This window comes from Myotis yumanensis, unplaced genomic scaffold (assembly GCF_028538775.1).
Source record: "Myotis yumanensis isolate MYYU_CA2020_CCGP unplaced genomic scaffold, mMyoYum1.0.hap1 SCAF_16, whole genome shotgun sequence".
Classification (NCBI taxonomy): Eukaryota; Metazoa; Chordata; class Mammalia; order Chiroptera; family Vespertilionidae; genus Myotis; species Myotis yumanensis.
The window spans coordinates 3241917-3261119 of record NW_027223767.1 but is presented as its reverse complement, the minus strand read 5'-3'; the positions used below and the strand labels follow the sequence as shown (position 1 = coordinate 3261119).

General features: G+C 44.6%; 1 protein-coding gene across 9 annotated transcripts in view; it reads right to left on the bottom strand.

The window, feature by feature from the left end:
* SPECC1 (sperm antigen with calponin homology and coiled-coil domains 1) overlaps positions 1 to 19203 on the bottom strand; it is a 227888-nt gene that overhangs the window by 56109 nt on the left and 152576 nt on the right. For 5 of the 9 annotated variants that reach the window (XM_070395183.1, XM_070395185.1, XM_070395184.1 and 2 more), the window contains 4 exons: positions 16766 to 16839; positions 16207 to 16385; positions 6303 to 6365; positions 504 to 646 (listed from right to left, as the gene is read on the bottom strand). In XM_070395183.1, the coding sequence (XP_070251284.1) occupies positions 504 to 646; positions 6303 to 6365; positions 16207 to 16385; positions 16766 to 16839 (459 nt within the window). Of the gene's footprint in view, positions 1 to 503; positions 647 to 6302; positions 6366 to 9755; positions 11054 to 11184; positions 11392 to 13110; positions 13592 to 16206; positions 16386 to 16765; positions 16840 to 19203 lie in introns of those variants that run through there. The other 4 variants (XR_011468485.1, XR_011468486.1, XM_070395187.1 and 1 more) reach the window with 4 other exon arrangements.

Genomic DNA, 19203 nt, shown 5'->3' with positions numbered 1-19203 from the left:
ACCACAGAAGGCAAATAAAACAACAGTGACCTGATTTTTATGGACAGAGCGGAAAAGGAAGGTGAGGAGGCAGGAGCAGGCAAGGAGGTGGGGAGGGAGACTGCCCATGGCCAGCTCACTGCAGCTGCAGCATGTCTTTCCTGTACAGAGGCTTCCTGTGGAACGATCTAGAACAGTGGTTCTCAACCTTCTGGCCCTTTAAATACAGTTCCTCATGTTGTGACCCAACCATAAAATTATTTTCGTTGCTACTTCATAACTGTAATGTTGCTACTGTTATGAATCGTCATGTAAATATCTGATATGCAGGATGGTCTTAGGCGACCCCTGTGAAAGGGTCGTTCGACCGCCAAAGGGCTCATGACCCACAGGTTGAGAACCGCTGATCTAGAAGAACCCTTGTGGTTGTGTCAATTTGGGGTCAGTGCAGAGTAGAGACAGGCTTGATATTTGGGGCCTTGGTCTGAATTGAGTTTTGCTTATAAAACAAAACGATTAAATACCTGGGTGTCCCAAGTCAAAGGACTTGATAAGGGACTTCACGGTGGTCGCGGGCTCCAAAGGCGCTGTGGAGGCTCTGCTGACAAAGACGCCGGGCCAGCGGCCGGGGGCATCAGCCTCGGGCTCCGACTCCGCACGCACAGGTCTGCACGGCAAAGAGCAAGTCAGTCGCAAAGGTGGAGGGTGTTCGTGGGGAAAGACGCGGAAGAGAACAGAACAGATGTGGAGGAGATACACGGATCTGGAAGGAGAGTCCACATGTGAAATCTTGTTCTGCACCATTTGTGTCTTTGGAAATAAGGTAGGTGCTGCTCTCAATTTTTATCAGCGATGTTTTCTTGGGAATGGCCAGAAATAGTACTTTAAGATGTAGAAATAAAAAAAATGTGAGTCTATTCTGTAAACTGTAAAAAAAAATACACAAATATTATTCATCATAAATACTTAGTTTACTGTCCATGGTGATAACAGTAAATTGGCTTGTCCCTGTGTCCCAGACCCCACCTGGACCACAAAGGTTGGGAAGATGACACCTCAGGACTCCCTGCAACTAGGATTTCAGGTGTGATTTAGGGTCCACCAGTCGGCAAGATGTGGCCTGGCCTGGAGTGGACGGCGCTGGGGAAGAGGGATGGAGTCCTCGGGCTGAGGCAGGCTGCAGCAGAGGTGAGCCGCCTGCCAGGCAGGCTCCCCATGCTCAGGCTCCCCATGCTCAGGCTCCCCACGCTCAGGCTCCCTACGGTAGGGATCCCCGGGCTAAAGCTCCCATTCACAGTGAGGTAGCAGTGCCCTGGTCACTCCGTCCTGCGCTGTGACTTTGAGGAGTTGTCCCTGGAAGCTCCGCTAGAATCTGTCGTCAGCCTCCCAACAATCCTGCAAGCCATTTAATACCTTCCTGCTCAACTAACCAGGCAATGATCTATTATTACAGCAGAATCCTGACTCCTACACCATTTGCCCTCCAGGAGCCAGACGGGAATGGTATTCTAGAACAAGTAACACTGCGATTCTGCACAAGGCGAAGCTTCTACTCCCATCCAAGCTTTCCTGGCAAGTTCTGAATGTGGTTTCTGAATTCAAGCACAGACTCATTGAAGTGTTTTAAAGATAGATCATCAGATTCAACCCTCTCACGCACGGCTTCCTCACCCAGAGCACAGCTTCCCCACCCAGCGGATGTTAGCATTGTCATTTAATCTCCCTGGGAATGACCTCCCAATCTCCTACTTTCTGAACCACTGCTCTTTTTATTATATCAAATTGTTTGCAAGATGATGACTAATTTATGAGAATGGCTCAAAAAGAATATTTCTAGGAGTATATTTTAATAAGGTCAGTGAAAGTTTAAAATATTTACTTGCTGATATTTTTTTTAAATGAATCTAGCTACTCATAAGCTTCTGCAATTGAATTTACTTGTCCTTAATTCTCAAAGCTTTCCCCTGCAGATCTGCAATCAACGTGAACAGAATGAATTTAAGTGAAACAGAACTTAAAACACTTACATCACACTGCTCTACACTTTCCTCTCCGTGGCCCCTTCTTTTGGGTGGAAAAAAAAAATCAGCAAACTTATGACATCTTTGGAAGAAAAGAGTAGGCATTTCAGAAACTGGTAGGGGGTTGGGTTTAATTATTACTTTATGGAATGGGCTTGGTTTCTTATTTTATTTTCCCCATGTGTTACACAGTATAAAATTAAGTGGTGTATGTGCAGAAAGAGAGTAACATCAGGTTAGGTAGGAGCCGAAAAAATATCTCCTATTTCTGTCCCAGACATTCTCAGGCAGGTGAGAAACAAAGTGGGCTCTTACCCATCCATTTAAACAACTTGCCAACTCATTATGGTTTTAATTTGCATCTCTGATGGTTAGTGACATGGAGAGTCTTTTCATGTCTCTTGGCCTCAGTATGTCCTCTTTGGAGAAGTGTCTATTTAGGTCCTTTGCCCATTTTTAAATGATATCACCTCACACCTGTCAGAATCAACAAACAAGTGCTGACAAGGATGTGGAGAAAAGGGAACCCTCATGCACTGCTGGTGGGAATGCAGTTTGGTGCAGCCACTATGGAAAACTGTATGGAGTTTCCTAAAAAAGTTAAAATGGAACTGTCTTATGACATAGCAATTCCACTTCTGGGTAAATATCTGAAAATCAAAAACAATTCAAAAGAATGTGATCCCTATATTCATTGCAGCATTATTTTTTAAAATATGTTTTTATTGATTTCAGAGAGGAAGTGAGAGGGATAGAAACATCAATGATAAGAGAGAATCATTGATTAGCTGCCTTCTGCATGCCCCCTACTGGGGATCGAGCCCGCAGCCTGGGCATGTGCCCTTGACTGGACTCGAACCTGGGTCCCTTCAGTCTGCAGGCCAACGCTCTATCCACTGAGCAGAAACCAGTTAGGGCTGCAGCACTATTTACAATAGCCTAGCTATGGAAGCAACCCAAGTGCCCATCAATACATGAGCTGTGGTACATATTTACCAAAGAATATTACTCGGTATAAAAAAGAATGAAATCTTACCAGTTGTGACAGCATGGATGGGCCCACAGGGTATTATGCTAAGTGAAATAAGCCAGTCAGAGAAAGACAAATACCATATAACTTCACTTATATGTGGAATCTAATGAACAAAATAAAGGAACAAACAAAACAGAAACAATACAGAAACAAACATAAATAGATACAGAAAACAGACTAATGGTTGCCAGAGAGAAGGAGGGTTGGAGGACTGGGTTAACAAGGTGAAGGGATTGAGAAGTACAGATTAGTGGGTATAAAATATGGGGCTGTAAATTACAGCATAGGAAATATAGTCAACAACATTGTAATCACTATGTATGGTGCCAATTGGGTACTGGAAATATCAGGGGACCACTTTATAAAGTATATGATTGTCTAACCACTGTACTGTACACCTGAAACTAATACAAAATAAAATTGAATGTAAACTACAATTGAAAATTTTTTTTAAAATTAAAAATAAATACTTGCTACCAAAAGGCCTTGTAGAAACTTAGGGCACCCCTCCTAAAAGGAAGATCACTTAAAAAATTCATTTTCATTTCATTCCTTGATAATAAGGACAAAATAAAAACCCTACATCTACTGAAGTATTCCCTTCAATTATCCAAGTTTCTCAGTGATTCAAAAGATCAAATGATAAGTCAGAAAACTCGTTCAGACTCTATTAGAAAAGTGCAAGACTTCAAGAATAGTTCTCAGTCCCTGTGCCTTCAGATAGCCAAAGACCCAATCAGTCCACAGACTAGAACAAGAGTCAGTATGAGAAAACTCTACAGGTTTAAGTGGATTAGAGAAGCTACTGGTCTAAATACTAACCATGTTACATAACAGTGATATATATATGTGTGTGTGTGTGTGTGTGTGTGTGTGTGCGCGCGCGCGGACTTACAAAGCCTGAATTGAAGAACAGTTAGTATTTTAATCATAGACAGGCTTGAAATTCATTACACCAGTCTGTCTTAGAATTATTTGGGATCAACCAGTAACAACACCATTAATAAATGAAGTAGATTTGACGCCTGATCATGGGTTTGCATAGTACAGGTCCAGTTAGACGTGGATTATCTACACTAATAAAAGAGAAAGATGCAAATTAACCATCACTCCATCACTATGCTACACCCACCAGCCAATCAGGAGCGAGTATGCAAATTAACCCAACTAAGATGGTGGCGGCCATGGAGCTGGAGCGAGCAGGAGGTTTGGGTTGCCCCCGGCAATGGAGGAAGCCAAGCTTCCCACCTGCCCTGGCTGGCCCTGGGCTCTGCTCAAGGCTACAAAGTTTCAATTATAGAAGATAAATAAATCCAAGGTACCTGCTTCCAGCCCACTGGCTTCTGCTCAAGGAGGCACTGGAAAAAAAAAGAAAAGAAAAGAAAAAGGAGAGGCCGGGAGCTTGGGTTGCTGGGGGGCGTGGCCAGCCTGAAAACAGCCATCAGCCCCTCACCCAGGCTGGCCAGGCACCCCAGCAGGACCTCCCCATCCTGAAGGGGGTGTGGCCAGACTGAAAACGGCCCTCAGCCCCTCACCCAGGCTGGCCAGGCACCCCAGAGGGACCCCCACCCTGATCCAGGACACCCTTCAGGGCAAATCAGCCAGCCCCCACCCATGCACCAGGCCTCTATAATAAAAGGGTAATATGCAAATTGACCCTAATGGCAGAACGAATGGGAATGACTGGTCACTATGACACACACTGACCACCGGGGGCAGACGCTCAATGAAGGAGCTGCCCTCTGGTGGTCAGTGCACTCCCACAGGGGAGCTCTGCTCAGCCACAAGCCAGGCTGACGGCTGCCAGCACAGCGGTGGTGGCGGGAGCCTCTCCTGCCTCCTCAGCAGTGCTAAGGATGTCTGACTGCAGCTTAGGCCTGCTCCCCGCTGGCAAGTGGACATTCCCCGAGGTCTCCTGGGCTGCCAGAGGGATGTCTGACTGCCAGCTTAGGCCCGATCCCCTGGGGAACGGGCCTAAACCAGCAGGTGGACATCCCCTGAGGGGCCCCAGACTGCGAGAGGGCACAGGCCGGGTTGAGGGAACCCTCCCCGACTGCACAAATTTTTGTGCACTGGGCCTCTAGTTTTCAATAAATACAGAGGAAAGTATGTATAGAGAAAAATATATTTTCTCCTTATGATTTTCTTAATTTTTTTCTCTAGCTTTACTTTATTGTTAGAATAGAGTATATAATACCTATACATACAAAAGATGTGTTACTTGACTGTTCATGTTATTGGAAAGGATTCCAGTCAACAGTAGGCTAGGCGTAGTTAAGTTTTAAGGGAGTCAAAATTCACAGATTCTCAACTGTGCCCTAATACCAGTGTTGTTCAAGGGTTAACTGTATTACATTTCCACTTTTCCAAGGAAGAATGAGAACTCTATATTGTATAAAAGATATTAAGAAGCATTTAAACATAGAGACAGGTGGGTGTATTACAGCAAATACATTAAATGAGAAGTTGCAAGGTACCACTATTTGAGTAAACATTTGTTCAAGGCTAGCTGCTGACGCCTAAGACAGATGTTAGGTTCTAAGGTCAACCCCAAACACCGAATACAGCTTACATGTTTTGTAAATACAGCTGAATACAAATATACCATCTTTCAATTAGCCTAATGCATTCGTTTTTTACGGCATTTAGCTTCTTTCTTCAGGTGCATCTCAGTTGAAACGGCTACCCTTGCTTAGGGGCCATGTTTAAAACAACAATGAGGAGGCGGGTTTCCATCCACCACCAGCAAGTGAAACTATGACAATAATGAATAATTTCTACAAGAAAATACATGTATGACATAACTCCACAGTAAATATCGTCTTAAAAACATTATCTAATTGAGTTTTCCACAAAACTCCAATATTTTTTTAAGATATATTTTTATTGAGTTCAGAGAGGAAGGGAGAGGAAGAGAGAGTTAGAAACATCAATGATGAGGGAGAATCATTGATTAGCTGCCTTCTGCATGCCCCCCACTGGGGATTGAGCTGGCAACCCGGGCATGTGCCCTCACTGGGAATCGAACAGTGACCTCCTGGTTCATAGGATGATGCTCAACCACTGACCCACACTAGCCAGGCAAAACTCCGATATTTTAGAAGAAAAATTTGACAAAGCGGCTTGTCAATGGTGAATCTGGAATGCAAATCCGGCTGTGTGGCCATGTCTTTCTCAAATTTCTGATAATGCATGGAAGTCCTGAGAAGCATACAAGGGTTCTAAGAAGAATTTTGATGGTATTTCTTGTTTAAATTTATTTAACATACCTGGCCAGGCAGCTCAGTTGATTAAAGCATCGTCCAGATACGCCAAGGTTGTGGGTTTGATCCCTAGTCAGGGCACAAGAACCAAATGAATGTATCAATAAGTGGAACAACAAATTGATGTTTCTCTCTCTTCCTTCCTCTGTCTCACTAAAATCAAGCAATAAATAAAAATTAAAAATAAAGAGGGTGTACCTTCCTCACTTAAAAAACATAAATTTATTTAACATACAGTTAAGAAAAATACTAACAATATTTATTTAGTTGCTCTTATTTTTATGCAGTAATATGTTCTTAGGAAGTGGCAATCCATACCTGAGAATGACAGACAATTGTAGGTGAGGTCATCTGATGCAGGAACACAAGGCAGGAGATGTATTCCCCATGGACCATGTCATCTCACTGACTGCTGGTCTACCTTATAGATCTTTCATTATAATTTATATATATGTATATATGTGCAATTATGTCTGTATCTTTCATTTTTAAAAATGTTACCTAATCTCTAATTCATTGCTTTCCTTGTTTGGTTATAGAACAGTCTATAAATGGTGGTTTACTATAGCACTTCTTCCTCATAAAGGACACCACTTTGTGTTATCTATTTTGATCTAAGAACACATGAGGTCTTATAAGTAATTACTTTTAAAGTATTCAAAGGTTAACTATGTTTGGGAAATGTCACATTGCCCCACTGCTACCTTCACAACTGGAGCTGAATGCCTGTAGAGAACAGTCATGTCAATCACATGTCCACACAGGTCTTTCCCGCAGTGCGGGCCTTTCTGGGGCTACAGACTGACATCCCTCTCAGCTTCCCAACTAGACGCCTCGCCATCTGATGTTCTGCTTCTATGTCCTGCCTTCGTGCCTTTGCTCACTCTATGCCCGTGCCCAAAGTGCAATTTTCTCAAAATGTTTCTTATTGTTATGCACTAAACAAACCTAAAAGACATTTGTAGCTCTAGAGTGAAGACAAATTAGTAAGTATTAGGTCTCTCAGGTGTCAACCAATGTCTTGATTTTCACTTTTGAATTTCAATATAAGCATACATATGACAATAAAAATAAACAGGGTAAGATGCTAATCTACTAGTAAACACATGCATCTTAATCTCCAACCCCAACAATAAGAACCCAAGAAATATATCATAAAAATCCTTCATCAGTATTGGACACTACGGAAAAATATCTACCCCTCCCCTAGGCTTTGAAGAATTTCTGCTACATAGAGAATAAGGGGGAAAATATGGAAAGAAAATACTGAGGGTTTACTAGTATCCCCAATTCCCTTTCAAAGAAAATAAAGATATGGGTAAACCCTGCTCATGTCCCCTATACCAGGGGCCAGGGCTGGGCGCAGCACGATGACCGGACAGCACGCAGAGCAAACTTCCTGCAAAGGATCAGTGACGTTCAGATATGACTGTCCTAGGAGGCCAGGGCTGGTTTATTCCAGGCCCAAAGGGCAAAGCAGAAAGGGAAGATGGGGAGGAAAGCCACGGCACATGTCCTAAAACGACAGTAGGCCAAGTAAGACTAGACTAAGAAAGCTGGCTCCCAGCTTCTGTCACCAAACAGAAGACACTGGACACGAGCGAATGTCCACCCGTGCGCACCTGTTCCTCTGTGCTTGTCTGAGCTCCTGGGTCTCTCACATGTAACACAAACTTACCCAGTTTAAGGCAGAAGAAGCTCCTTTAAAGGAGTCGGGCACAATGCACAGGCAAAAATAAATGAAGAGAATAACTGAACAGAAGAGATATTCATACATTTACGACAGGAAACAGAATTAGACACTTGATAGCACCTGCCTCAAGAACACAACAAAATTCCAGGAAATAATAAACTGAAAGGAAAGAATTTAAAAATGGTATCAGCAATTTAATAATTGCATTATAATATTTTAAAGTAGAACCAACTCAAGAGAAAAAGAAATGAGGACATATTGGAAAAACCTCTCTGAATATAGATGACATGAACAATGTGAGGTGGCATTTCAGTCGGTGGGCAAAGGACAACCGCTGCACGCCTGGCTGTCATGTGGAAGAAAAAGACCTCCACCTCACACCACTCAGCAAGCAAAGAAAGATAAAATGTGTGTGTGTAGAAAATAGGTGAGGAAAATGTAATAGTCTATCTGTACACAATTAGGGTGGGGGAAATCTTACACAGAAACAAAGTCCAGTAAAGAAAAGAAGTAATGGAAAATACCAACAAACTATTACATAACAATATAAAATTTTCCACGATAAAGATAAAGCCAAAATACCCAAACTGCAAGGAGATAAACACCACCCCCAATAAAACACTGGTTTATAAACTGATTAGAGAAAAACAATCAGCATAAGTGTTAAACTAGCAATTCTCAAAAGAGAAATACAAATGGCTGCTATATGAACACATGCTCAGAGAAAGGTGAACTGAAGTACTAGAGAGAGGAGAGAGCGCTTTTTGCTCACCCCATTGGCAAGAATCAAGATGAGAACTATCTGCCGCTGCCAAGGCTGTGTGTAAACAGGCACTGGCATCAGGAGTAACGTGTCCCCAGTCTCAGGTAAGCTATCTGGTGCCGTCTATTAAAATGAAAGGTGTGCGCATTCTCTAAGGCAGTAGTCACACTTTTAGGAACCCATCCTATCACAATAAAACACAAGTCTAGAAGGCTACGTGAATAAGGATGGTTACAGTATTATTTGGAAAGAAAAAAACTGAAAATATAACCCTGATGTTCATCAGTATGACAGTATTTGAATATTCTAGGGCACGTCCAACGCCTGGGATTCCATGCAGTTATGTCAACCTGGAAGGATGCCCACAATACATGTGCTAAGTGAAACGTGAACGTCCAGAGTAATGTACAGATACAATCCCATTTTTGTAAAAAATATATCAATTAACCGTGTGTGTGTGTGTGTGTGTGTGTGTATGTATATTCACATGAGTAAAGTGGGAGGTAAAGAAAAACATGTACTGTGACCACTGATTACCTTAGAGGGTGGTACTAGAGGGCAAGAAAGATTAATATTTTTCTTTATACATCTCCATTTTGTTACCAGCATACCTAAATATTACTTCATAAATAAGAAGAAATCCAATACATTAAAGTACCAAAAGATCTGTTTTTAAATTTCAACAAAAACAAAACAAATCTAGACTTCAAATTTTATGTGATATATTTTCCAATAGTTTTGCTTTAAAAAATTTATGTAAAATCAGTATTTTGCTCCTTGCTCTCTTGTTTTAATAATAAAATCATGTAATCATGACATTCATATTTAAAATGAGCCTCCTGACTATAACTTGTATTGGAAGTCCAGCTTGCTACCTCAAATTCTAGCTATCTGACGTGGCTTTAAAGTTCTGAAACTATGTGCACTAGAAAATTGAGAACAAATGACATTAAAGGCCCTTCAGAATTGTGGCCAGTGATCTTTTAAAAAATCAGGCAACAGACTCTTCTAAATAGTCACATTTATTTAGCATTTCATAAACGCTTACATATAAAAATATCCAACAGACCCCAGAGTAGACAGAGCAAGACACGGGGTGCAAACACAGCTGGGCACTTGAAGTTGAGGTTGAACTTGTCACTGTTTAATGTGAAAACACTCGGCAAATGGATTTTATCTCATTCTAAGAATCCTCAATCTGAGGTAAAGCTCCCAACAGATACATTTCTATCCAGCAGGTCTCCAGTGTGACACCCACAGCATCCTCCTGAGTCAGAGTATCCTGTTCCTGGTTTTCCTTGGATCAGATGCAACTCCTGTCTTCTCCTGTGGACAAGGTAGCTGCTAACGACCCAACGTGTCTGGACTGTATGAGGAACTGCGGGTAGGATTTGCTGAACTGGTACAGATCTTCACAAACATATGTACTTCCAAAAGTTTAAAATCACACTTTGAACTCTATGCTTCTGGATTTTAAAAGTCTTTAAGTTTCCAGAGTTTTATTCATGAGGCTTTGGCTGTAGTTGTTTTCAATTAGATTCCAATTAGCATTGTCACCACATTAAGCTACTGGCTTAACTATGTCCTTTATTATCAACCAAACACCTACTTCTGTTGAGCCCAGCAGGGAATATTGGAAATCAAACCGGAACTTGTGGGTGGTTTGTTTCAGATGCAGCAACGAAGTCAGACCCCGGCCTGCGCCTGCGCTGGCTCGGCAAGCCTTGCTATAGGAAAGGACTAACTTCTTCAGAGTGAGATGTCACATAGATGGCTTCCTCTCTTGCCTTAAATAGTGTTAATCCCATGATTATCAGGCACCATATTCAAAAGGAAGCATAAAGATAAACTCCACGGGGCGCACATGCCTGGCTCCTCGCATTCACTGGCGCCTGCAGTGGCTAGGCCACTGCTCCCTGAACACTAGCTGTGCATCAAAATGCTTTTCACAACAGACTCGTACTTTGTCTTTGTGTGTGTGTTTTCAGAATTTCATTTTATGCTCCAAGTAAAAGTCTGCTGAATCTTCTGAGAAAAAGAGAAAAAAAAAAAAGAGGGGAGAATCATCTTTGTGTAATGAGTTGACTCCAAAAAAGTAGAAAAAAAGGTTAAGAGACTTGACTGCAATGATTGTGTGTGAGAAACAGTGGGTGCTACGAGGAGACAGCGTGGCTCTATAAAGAGGTAATTTCTCCTCTACATGACTCCCCCTTTCAAAGAGCAATGGCTGTAGGTTCCCATCATGGCAGGGGCTGGGTCTTTCTTCCGTCAATGCTCTGCTAGCTGACAGAGACCATGGCGCTGTGGAAATAGAAATGGGAGGGGAAAGGCTGGTAAAGGAGCTGCTTAATGCCACATGACCTCAGTCTACAAATGTAAGTACCACGGCTGACGCTGTCCCCGGGAGAGCTAACACCCAGAGCAGGACTGACCTGCTTGAGTTCCTGGTTCCAATACTCTTGGAAGTCAGGAGGCTTCAGGCAGGGAAAATGCTAAAGACTTCACAATGCCACATGAGGCTCGTCCGCTAGCTCTTCACCCACAGACAGCTGTGCTGGGGAGGAGGAGGCGGAGGTGCCCCGGAAACCAAAGTCAGGCTCTCTGAAAGTCACAGTGACTCTGCTTCCCTCTACTGTCTGCTGGTCACGGCCGAAGAAGAAAAAGAGAAAAGGGTTTATTTTATTATTACAGCATAAAAATCCTAAAGGCCTCAGGGAAGCTCCTGTCCACACATTCCAAAGCAAATCTGTAAAGATGAGGGCTGGGGAGCAGGGAAGCAGACAGCTGTTTAGAATTACTGGCTGTGCGTCTAATGCCATAAACGCAAATTTAAGCTATGAAAAAACAAGTAGTCCAAGAGGGAAAGAATTCAGCTTGTTGGGGTACCAGAGGACCAGTTTCTGCACTGACCGAATAAAATGCTGGAGGCTCCTGGCAATCAAAAGTACTAATGTGAGGCCTGCTCAGAAACTGCTCAGGAATCTCCCTGGGAACTGGTCCCCATCCCCCAGAGCCAGGGATGCTGCATCAAAGCATCTGCAGCAAGAGAGCTGGAAAGATAACTAAGTGACAAGAATCTATAGCTCCCTTTCAGTGACAACCACGGAGTCCTGGGCGAGCAGCTGACGCATTGCAGCTGTAACAACAACACACAGGGCGGCACAGGCACACGGCTGACATCAGGGCAGAACACATGTGCGCACACGCAGAGTTAAAAGCCAATCCCAGAGAGTCTGGCGGTGATATGCAGCCATGCTGCTCGCGGAGAGGTGACAACACGAGAACAAGTGGTACAAGCTAAGTGGTGCACACACATTTTTGAATCGCAGACAGGCTGTTTTAGAAACGGACACAGTTAATTAGGCACAGATGTGTAGTGTTTTCCATGACCTCTTTTTGAGACGTCTGCCATGGGTGCTTATTGGTGTCTTATGATACACGGTGAAAACCGAGGAAGTCACCCTAAGACCAATGGTCTTTGCTGAGGGACCCCCGGGCCTTCCCCCGCTGCTGTTGAGGGCCGTGTCATGTGCTGCCATCGACAATGACTTTCTGTAGAAACACTGCGTGGGGCCCATCAAGTCCTTAAGTCGCGCTGCATGCATGTTCTCTGTCTGCCAGGCCCCAGGACTCAACGTTTCAGAGAAAAGGTTCGATGTTTTAATTTCAAGGAAAGTTTTCACTTCAGTGTCTTTCTCTTAATGGTTCAAAATTGAAAGAAGCCAGAGTTGAAAAGTTATTTATTATCTTCCCTCCATTAATTTATACATGTCCACAAAACATATCACTTGCAGATCCATGAAAACTATCCTGGCTTTTCCAATTTCTGGAAGAGAAAGATGAGGTCCACAGCCCAGCTGGACTATGGAAATGCCACCGTGGCAAGGAGGGTCCAAGGACTGCGCGGGAAGGAAGTGCTGCGGGCACCTGACTCTCAGCTGACCAATACTCGCAGGAACAGCAGAGCCTATGGGGCCTTAAAAACAACCTGCTGTTATCTCCTCGCTTAAGAGAGGAAGGAGCTGGGTCTGGGAAGGAAACCTTGCCAGTTGGTGGCAAAGAGGACACTTGAACCCCATTTTCCTGTACACCTTAGCATCAGTTATTCTGACTCTAAAAAATACCTTTGAAAACCTAATAGGACTGATGATGATCACGAGCTAAGTTTTCAAACTATCCAAAGTACAAAACTATTTAACAGTCCACTTTGTCTAATTATTGAGTTCTTGGTAATAAACAGGAACTTCATTTGCCCTCCCACTAGCCTAACCATCTTCCCTCAAATGCCAGTATATGCAAATGAGAATGTAAATCAGTGAGTCCTGTGTTATGATCAAGGTGGTTTCAGATGCTCTTACCTTCTCTTGGTCGCACTTGGAAGACCTCGTCAGAGAGTTTCCTGCAAGTTCTTTGGCTGTGCCTGAACCAAGAATGACTTTTGAGTTCTCAGATGACTGTCAAAGTCAAATTGCCTTTCAGTCAAGAACCATCAGTCAAGAAGGGGACACTATGTCACTTCAGGACCTTTGAGGGTATGAGTTGGTTTCATGTCTTGATCAAGTGATAGGTTCAGGAAGTGGCTGAGCCATCAGCGAGTAGTAACTTTCAAATAGTCAACTCTTTAGAAGGGGCAGCTTGCAAGAGAGGCGTAGAATCAGACAAGAGACCAGCCCTGGCAGTTGTCTGAAGTGCTGCCCAATGCAGTGATCGGCAAGCACACACGGAAGCCTACAGGGTTTCAGTGATATGCCATGTTCTGGATTGGTGTGATTCTAACATTTGAAATGTTTTGCAATAAGGCATTAAACTGCTGGACTTTGGAGGTAGGTTTGCAAATCACTGGAAAATCAAAAGAGAAACATATTGTGTTAAAAAAAAAAGTGACCCTAAGTTTGAAGATGTAGGATACAGCATATGGAACACTAAATTGTCAAGATGCATGCCAACATGTCCTGTGATATCAGGGTTCAAGTTGAATAACTGGGGCTGCATCTTAGAGTCTACGTTAGAAACGCAGCATCTCAGCACGATCTCCCTCTCAGGAGCATGCCTGCTCCTTTCCCTCCCCCCTTCCTTCCCCACGGGCGTGCATCTCCTAAACTCTAAGGCAGCAGCCGCCAATCTTTCGGACCTCAAGGACCACTGGTGTGGTCTGCGGACCACCGGCTGGCAACCACTGCTCTAAGGGACTCCATGAGACTTGTAACCAGGGCAGCAATGGGCAGTGGCAGCTCACTCCTGAAGCTTTCTCTTACTCTCCAGTGGCTGACACAGCCCTGCCTTGACTCACTTCTTTCCTGCAATGTTTCTGGAAAGCCAAAGCAGCCCTGCCTGGTCTCTTTCCTCTTGTTTTCTCTACCCTAGGCCCTTCCTTGTTCCCCAGCTTAATAACGTCCTCTCAAAATCACCTGAACTCATGTTGTGAAATCTTTCCTGCACTAAGTCAAGAACTCACATAGTCCAGGCCGGCCTGAGGTCAGGTCCTTGCTTGGTAACATTTTCTGATGACCCAGATGGACCTTGTTTCTGGAGCCTATGCAGCCCAGCTGGCTCACTCCTACCACCTCCTTCACCTTCAACTTCGTCAGTAACAACTGGTGCCATTTTGGCATCAAGACCACAGGTAGCATACAGTGCCGTAACTCAGATCACCTATAATTTACCTGAGCATCTGATGACATCACCAGAGATATTTAAACTGCAGATAAAGAGGATCTATCAGATTTCACTGCTTGCTTTCATTCCAACAAAAGAAACTTTGTCTTACATAAAAAAATTTTCTTGACTGAAAATCTTACAAACTCAGAAACTACTTTATAATTTGTTCTGACCATTAACCTTTGTTTTTATTCTTCTGTTTCCATAAGCATATCTCTTATTAAATACCTGGCTGCTTGTTTAAAAAAAAAAAAAAGAAATGTGGCATCTCATACGATAACACAAACTCAAGACTTGTCTTTTACCATTTATCTTTAAAGTAATGTACAAATGAAGTGATGCAAGTTACAATTTTGCCCCTCTTCCAAAAACACACAATATAAACCAAAACAAATGGACAAAGAAAGGAAACACAAAAGAAAACTAGAATGACCTCAAAATGTTTCAATAGGGAACTCTATGAAATCTAGTTTTCCTATTCTTTTTCCTCAACTTAAAATTCACACGCTATGGTGGCCAGAGAGTATAGGTGTGACTATAAAATGATCTTGATTTTCAAAAGTGAACTGTGAAATCAGCTACACATCTTAATCCTTCTCTTAGAGGCTATTTCATAGAAAAGTCATAAACAAAAGAATGAGGGATTGAAGCAAGTTTGGCAAGAGAACCAAAATGGAATTCTGAGAAAATCTATTCTTTACAATGTCATAAAATTCATAACATATCAGACTCAAAATCTAGCCAATGAACAACCTCCTGATCCTGAAAACACAGAAAAAGGGCAAACCGTACAATCAGCATTCATACCTACTAACTTTCATTTTAAAATATACTTGAGCCCAGCCAGCATGGCTTAGTGGTTGAACATCAACCTATGAACCAGGGCACATGCCTTGGTTGTGGGCTTGATCCCCATTAGGGGGAGTGCAGGAGGCAGCTGATCAATGATTCTCTCTCATCGATGTTTCTATCTCTCTCCCCCTCTCCTTTCTGAAATCAATAAAAATATATTTTAAAAATTACTACATTTGGGAGACATCTGAAAATTCAAAATATTTTCTTAACATTCAATAATTTCAAAGTTAAGGACATTTATTCCTGATTGGGGAAATATAACACTGCATTAGTTAAAGCCCAAAATATTATTTATAATCTTGTTTGTAAACCATTTAAATTTTAAACCATAATTAATGTTAGGAATACCTCCCTCTAAAATTTTGTTGTTAAAGCTTTCTGGAGCCATACACTGTGTGAATTCTCTCCCTCAAGAACTGAAGCAAGAGTCATATATTAGCCAGATGTGTTTTCCACGCTCATTCTTTTTAACGAAGTGGCTTGTTTCAAAGGCTTTCTGAGGCAGCCTGCAGATGCTGCCCATACAGAAGCACGTCCCTGGGCCAGGAAGAGCGAGCCCTGCATCTGGCGACACTTCCCACCGCACCGAGTGAGCCGGGCAGGTGCTGCCACAGCCACTGAGGTGTGCGCGTCCCAGCACTAACAGACACTAGACCTCAGGAGCACCCTGGGCATGACTTTTAACCTTTTAGCCCAGGAGATACTGGGCTAGAGCTTTCGTACACGTGTAAGTGAAGAGCTTTCTCAACACCTTAAGCCAAAGAACGGCAGAGACCAGTGCAGGAAGTAATGTTCCCAGTGTGCAAGGCAGTAGAGGTAGACAAGGGTACAACTTCAGCACAGAGACATAAAGCGTCACGGAAGGTCGGGCAAGGTGGTTAGTGAGAAGCCAAGCACTGTCCAGGAGCCCTCAGACTCGGGTGCCCCCACTCATGACCAACCTGCCGTGGCCCTGCATGTCCCCCAGCTCCTTCTGCAGCCTCGCGTTCTTCTCCTCTTCCTCCAGCAGCCTCCTCTTCACAGTGCGCAGCTCCTGCTGGGCCTCACACTTGATGTCATTGGCCACCACCACCGCCGTCTGCAGGTCCGCCTGGAAGCGCCTCCACTCCTCGGTTTCCTCCTGAGAATGCCAGAGCCCCCACGCACATCAGACGCCTACCAGGGCTGGCACCCTGGCGGGGCTCCGGGTCCCCCATGCCCAACACTGAGAAAGACCAGCTCGGCAGTCTTAGTGAGGCGCTGGCATCTCACTACAGGGAAAAGGCACAGGTGGGAGTCAGGCCTTCGTGCTATCAGAGTTCTCCATCCTGAAACTGAATGGTCGCTTTAATTTTACTTCCTGCCAACACTCACCTGGGCCCATGCCATGGAAATGCACTATGAAAAAACAGGCTAGGCTAGCGAGAGTAATCAGGGTATTTTTCAAAGGTTTCCAAACCTAAGGGGGATTCCGGTAAAGTGGTGGAGAAGGTCCCCAACCCTGCTATAACCACATCTCACCTTTATCTGCTTAGTCAGAGTCTTCAGCTGCCTCTCCAGGTCTGCTTTCTGTTCCTCCAGCTTCATCACACTGCCTAGGAGCAAAGAAGTCAGACAGCAGTTGGCAGAGTTGTGAGACTCTTGGGAAAAGGTAAGCAGGGTAGCAAAGGAGCAGCTCCGGATATGCAACAGGCGCTAAAATCCACCCACTCTACTGTGAATCCCATCCTCAGCACTTGAACACTGGGAGCCAGAAGCAGGAGGTTCTTCTAAAAGAGAGCATGGGATGAACTGAAAAACATGTGGGTTTTGGTTAGGTTACACCCAGGTGACAGCTGCTGTGGGAAGAGACCTACAGCTCCTCACACTTGTTACCCTCACTCGTGGCCTCCCTGAGTTCTGTACATATCGTCCTGAATGTCCTCAGCGCTGTGAGGCTTCTGGTAACAGACAGAGGAGATGACTAGTTAGTGCCATGGTGCCCCTCAGGCCCATTTCTGGAGCTGCAGTTCTTAATCACAGCGAAACCTCAGAGTCACTTGGGAAGCTTTTCAAAAGCACAGACGTCCAAGCCGCAGACTCCGATCATGGAGTTGGAATCCCCAGGGCAAAGGAATGTGGGTGTGCGTACTTTCAGAGCTTTCAGTGACGTGACTACGTCTCCCTCACTCAGAACATCTTTAGCTCCTCACTCTGTCTGTCTCCAGTTCTCTCCCGTTACTGTCAGAGTCTTTTCACTTTGAATCTGATCATGTCCTCTACCTAGTCACAGTCCTTCAATGCTTCCTCATGATCCACTAAAGAGCAGCAGTTGTCTATTAAGAATATGAATCAGAATTATCAGAGAAGCTTAAAAAGTCCCACAGGTTCAGGTCCTCCCCCAGAAATTCTAATTCAGCATGTGAGGCCCAAGAATTTGTGTTTGGGTCAGTGCTGCAGAATGAGAAAATGCTCCTTAACATTTTAGTTCACTTTTCTGTCCATTTCTTTCAAGGATCTTATGAGGAGGAGTGATTATCCTTGGCTGGGTTTGTGTGTCCCTGGGCCTCCTAGTGAAAAGACATCTTAGTAATACCTTAAAATCCCTGATAGAAGCTAAAAAGTTTCTTAAAGATGCATGGTCTGCGTTATTGCCCGCTTGCATCTGTGATGATACAGGTGCAGGGAGTCTGCCTGACATGTGTTCTGGACATTAATTACATGCTTCGTGCTTGCTGTGCCTGTGCTGACTTCGAAGGATTTGGGACAACACAACCGAATTCTCAACAGCAGTGTATCACTAAGTGAAAAACCAAACCAAACCGGACTTCTCTTTGACTTTCTACTTCTCAAGTATGATGCTGTTTGAAATACACACTGACCACTGACCATGGTGCTGGGCCTTCTGCTGCATTTTCAAGCATGACTACTGAGGACAGCCTGAAGATACTGACCCCAGATGGCCATGTTCTAGAGTTCTACCACGTGTCAGTTCTAATGAACACTGGACTCGACACTCCCCTTAATCAAGGAGAACTATACACAGTCAATTCTCATCATCTGTTAGTTACACGGAGGTGCCATGCAAACCCAATGAGGAAATATTAAACTACTAGAGGCCCGATGCACGAAATCCGTGCACTCAGGGGTGTTCCTCAGCCCAGCCTGTGCCCTCTTGCAATCCAGGAGGAGCCCTTGGGGGATGTCCGAGTGACGGCTTAGGAGAGGGCCTAAGCCATCAGTCGGACATCCTTAACACTGCTGCAGAGGCAGGAGAAGCTCCCACCACCACTGCTGTGCTCGCCAGCCATGAACCCAGCTTCTGGCTCAGCGGCATTCCCCCTGTGGGAGTGCACTGACCACCAGGGGGCACCTCCCGTGTTGAGTGTCTGCCCCCTGGTGGTCTGCTCATCATAGTGACCAGTGGTTCTGCTGTTTGGTCAATTTGCATATTAGCCTATTATTATATAGGACTAGAGGCCCGGTGCACAAAAATTTGTGCACTCGGGGTGGGGGGGGGGGGGCGGTCCCCCAGCCCGGCCTGTGCCCTCTCGAAGTCTGGGACCCCTCGGGAGATAACGACCTGCTGGCTTAGGCCTGCTCCCGGGTGGCAGAGGGCAGGCCCAATTCCTAAGTGCAGCCCCTGGTCAGGCTCAGAGCAGGGCCGATTGGGGAGTTGTGGTGCCGCCCCATCATGCACAGAGCAGGGCGGATCGGGAGGTTGCAATGCCACCCTCAGTCACGCTCAGGGTAGGGCCAATTGGGGGGTTGGGGCACCGCCCCCTGTCACACTCAAGGCAGGGTCGATGGGGAGGTTGCGGTGCCACCCCCTGTCACGCACAGAGCAGGGCCAATCAGGGGGGTTGGGGCGCTGCCCCCTGTCACACACAGAGCAGGGCCCATCAGGGGGGTTGGGGCTCCGTACCCTGTCACACACAGAGCAGGGTCGATCAGGGGGTTGGGGCGCCGCACCCTGTCAC